The sequence below is a fragment of the Cucurbita moschata genome, unplaced genomic scaffold (genome assembly GCF_002738365.1).
Source record: "Cucurbita moschata cultivar Rifu unplaced genomic scaffold, Cmos_1.0 Cmo_Scf00052, whole genome shotgun sequence".
NCBI classification, from domain to species: Eukaryota; Viridiplantae; Streptophyta; class Magnoliopsida; order Cucurbitales; family Cucurbitaceae; genus Cucurbita; species Cucurbita moschata.
The window spans coordinates 1,477,004-1,479,067 of NW_019268568.1; the positions used below are offsets into that span (position 1 = coordinate 1,477,004).

At 34.5% G+C, this 2,064-nt stretch overlaps 1 protein-coding gene across 5 annotated transcripts in view; it reads left to right on the forward strand.

Moving 5' to 3' along the window:
- Positions 1-2,064, forward strand: part of LOC111436260 (coiled-coil domain-containing protein 93) — a 6,959-nt gene that overhangs the window by 1,695 nt on the left and 3,200 nt on the right. For all 5 annotated transcript variants that reach the window (XR_002709208.1, XM_023074003.1, XM_023074006.1 and 2 more), the window contains 2 exons: positions 636-815; positions 1,055-1,134. Coding sequence is in view for 4 of the 5 variants with exons in the window: in XM_023074003.1 (XP_022929771.1) it covers positions 636-815; positions 1,055-1,134 (260 nt within the window). In the remaining variant the exon portion in view is untranslated. The remainder of the gene's footprint in view (positions 1-635; positions 816-1,054; positions 1,135-2,064) is intronic.

Below are 2,064 nucleotides of genomic sequence, written 5' to 3' on the forward strand. Positions count from 1 at the left end.
TTTTTTTTTTTTTTTTTCTTTCTGTTTAATAACCTTCTGGATAGAACTTTTTTTTTGTTCCTCTCTCTCTCTGTTGACAGCTATCATATTGTTTCTAATACCATGCATTCTCACATGCAAGATGTATTTTACCAATTTCTTTTCTTGTGCTTTATCAGATTTGTGTTTTAAAGCTTTTGTTTCCAAACATCTTCCATACTTGAATTGGAACAGCATTCAGTATAGGTTTTTTTTCTCATCCATATCTTTTTATTTGTATATGCCATCTATGATCACAATTTACCTCTGTGGCTCATCTACTATAAGAATTTAAAAAAATTGTGATGGAGGCGTGGGCTCCAACTTATGTCAGAAATTGATACTACAAGGGGTTTGGCTTGAAAGTGTAGTCATTTTGAAGAGTTCCTTTTCATTTTTATTCTACATTGTAATGTTAAATTGCATAATTACTTAAACACACACACACACACGCATACACAACTAACCCGCATTCTTTGAGTTTGAAAACTATCAACCATTTTTTATTCAACTTATCCTTGTAATATATTTATGTACAACTTATCATTTTGTGTTTCTAGTTATATTTATATGCAACTTATAATTTTGTGTTTCAAATGCACCTTGGTTTGTTTCAGGATCTTGGAAAGCAGGAATCTGAACTCCTATCTCCATGTGATGCACAGCGTATTAAATTGCAAGCTGAGATTTTCGAGCTGGAGGGAAGATTAACTGGAGACCACGAAGGCTCAAATTTCTTGGATAGCTTAGATAATTTTATCAGTGAATCTGAGGAGGAATTGAATTCTGTAAAGAAGGTAAATTTTTTCTCCCCAAAGCAGTTTTTTACTGTGTTCTCCTTTTTATGCATGAATAATTCAAAATCAAGGCTTGAAGCCATTTCATGTCATGATTGATTTTGTCTATCACTCCAAATTCCATCACTGAATCCTTATCCTTTTTGCATTAGATCTAGTCAATTCATTGATCTATTTATCTTGACTGTAAGTACTCTGTATTTTATCTTTAAGTATTCTGTATTTTATCTTTATTATAGGCACTTGCTTCAAGATTAAGGGAAACACTTGCATTAAAGAGGCTTCTTGATGATGTGCCAACCCAAACTGAACTCATCCAGTTTGTTGTTCTCTTATTCTCCTTCTGTTTTTCCTTCCTAAAAATTGTTTTGTTTGTTCTTCATTTTTTCTAGATGATTATGATATTATCTTCAATTTTTCTTGGTGATAATTGCATTATCTTACCTCTTCTCAGCGATGATTGCATTGTTGTCACTTTTTCTTGGTCGTAGTTTGAATTCCTTAGTTGATCTTGGACACTTATCCAGTTTTCTGAGCTGCTGCGGCTGATATCTTGCTTAAAAGTTTAGGACCTAATGAAGTTTTTGTGTGCTTTTTAAAACACTAGAACTTCATTTTGAGAAGTGAAACTTAATCTTTAGGTCAGTAACAATTCTCAGTCTCTAACTCGGTACCTTCTTGATGACGAAATCTAAATAGCCTCATCGAGGTCTCATTATCTGATCTATTTCTGGCTGTTGATTAGTCTTGGATTACGACCATGCAGAAGCAACATGTAAAACTCCTATTTCTGGGAATGGCTGGAAACTAAGGAGCATTTAGTTGATATATATTCAATTAAGTGCCCCATTTCATTCTTGCTTTGATTATTATTGTTTATGCTCTTAATTGCATGCAGAGATGAATGCAGCTTCTTACCGAAGTAGTGGTGGCATGTCTATGTCATTCTTCTTCATCTTCTTCTTTGTACATGTACATTCACACACGAGTTTTTGTTTTAGCTTTACCTGCATTCTATTTATTCTATGTGAGACCATTCTTGATTTTACAATATTTGGTTTCAAAAGACTTGTATGTTTAATATTGTTGGTAGGTGAGAACCATGATTTGAATCCATGACGTTAAAGACATGAGTTTACATCATGTCTATTCAACCATTGGACTAATGGCCACTCCATCACATGCCTGTGTATGGAGCTACGATTTTTTTTCTCTTCCCCCCCCCCCCCCCCCCCCCCCCCCCCCCCCC